This window comes from Kryptolebias marmoratus, linkage group LG23 (assembly GCF_001649575.2).
Source record: "Kryptolebias marmoratus isolate JLee-2015 linkage group LG23, ASM164957v2, whole genome shotgun sequence".
NCBI lineage: Eukaryota > Metazoa > Chordata > Actinopteri > Cyprinodontiformes > Rivulidae > Kryptolebias > Kryptolebias marmoratus.
In genome coordinates, this window is record NC_051452.1 from 414,422 (window position 1) to 415,935 (window position 1,514).

The window sequence follows — 1,514 nt, forward strand, 5'->3', positions numbered from 1 at the left end:
GGGGTTGAGTCACCGAGCTGGAGGAGGAAAAAGGAATCGGTCGGGGGGGAAACGTCAGGGAAGAACTCACGGCTGCTCCGGTCGTCGGGTTGATGAAGTCGGCCCAGTATCCCGCCGTCCACAGGGCGAAACACATCTCCTTCGCTCCGCTCACGAACTGCCGGGAGGAGAAACCGATTAAAGCTGCAGCAGAATCCAAACCCGACTCTGGAGCTCCAAACCTGGTCCTGTTTAGGGCTCCGAACCAGACTCTGGAGCTCTAAACCTGGTCCTGTTTGGAGCTCTAAACCTGTTCCTGTTTAGGGCTCCGAACCAGAGTCTGGAGCTCTAAACCCGACTCTGGAGCTCTAAACCTGGTCCCGTTTGGGGCTCTGGACAGATTTAAAAATTAAACTCAGACTTTAAATTTATTGGATGAACCCCTACTGCTGAATAACTTCTTGGTCAACACAGTTTAAGATGGCCGCCACAGCTAACTGACTTTAGCTTGAACAGCTACACCTCAGTCAACCAAAGAGCTAAAATTTGGTCATCTGACATCTTTAAGGGCCTTGAAACCAGTTTGAGTTTGACCCGGGTCTCTGATTGGACGGCACCTTCCGGATCAACGCTCGCCAACACTCGTGGCGTCCATATTTACTCCCGTGAACTCTCTTGGACATGGTGGCGCCCCCCCAACACACACAAACATGTATATCAGCGGCCATCTTGGTTCTTGACAAGGCAACACAGTTTCCAACAGCGACCCGTCTCACACCTGGACACGCCCATGCCCCAACATGGGGGTCGGCACGTCGGCGAAAACATTCACTGGACTCACTTTACGAAGCTGCTGGTCTTTGTCCCCGTCCCCGTCCTCCTGCCGGCCGCTCCTCTGCGTGACCGTCACCACGGTGATGGCGGGCGCCGAGGGGAACAGCTGCTTTAGCTCTGCGCGGTCAAGAGACGGCAAACGTCACGCGCCTGACCCGGGATCTGTTGACCGGCGTGACGGAACCCCGCCCCCCTGACTCTTACCGTTCTTTAGCAGCTCGGGGCAGGAGCTGATGGAGCAGTCCGTGTCCGCGGGGCTGAAGTACTGCTCGGCTTTGTGGACTCTGGCGGATAAAGGACCCAGTTTCCCCTGTGGAAAAACAAAGGAGCCGCTTAAAACGCGAAAATGACACTTTATTCAGGCCACTAACCAGACCCTCCAGGATTTCACGATGTTGCAATCGCAACTATTAACGCAAAATCGAGCAAACCCCGCGAAATCGCAACTTTTTGCAACTTTAATCCAATATTTATTGTTTCTAAAGTGATTCTCCGCCGTTTCTGCAGTCTAGTCTCTTCTTTGTGGGTTTTTGTAGCGTGGAATACAAAATAAGCCCAAATAACTCAGGAAGAAGACACGTGACGTCACTTCCTGTTAACATCAGAATGCCGGGAGCGTGCAGGAGCAGCGACCGAAGCCAAAATGTGCGCTAATGCTTCACATTTGCCCACAAAGATTTCAGCAAACCAGTTTCCTCCCC

General features: G+C 52.9%; 1 protein-coding gene across 2 annotated transcripts in view; it reads right to left on the reverse strand.

Moving 5' to 3' along the window:
* mmadhca (metabolism of cobalamin associated Da) overlaps positions 1-1,514 on the reverse strand; it is a 5,112-nt gene that overhangs the window by 892 nt on the left and 2,706 nt on the right. For both annotated transcript variants that reach the window (XM_017434058.3, XM_017434059.3), the window contains exons 5-7: positions 1,018-1,123; positions 821-930; positions 71-157 (exon numbers count right to left, since the gene is read on the reverse strand). In XM_017434058.3, coding sequence (XP_017289547.1) covers positions 71-157; positions 821-930; positions 1,018-1,123 — 303 coding nt within the window. The remainder of the gene's footprint in view (positions 1-70; positions 158-820; positions 931-1,017; positions 1,124-1,514) is intronic.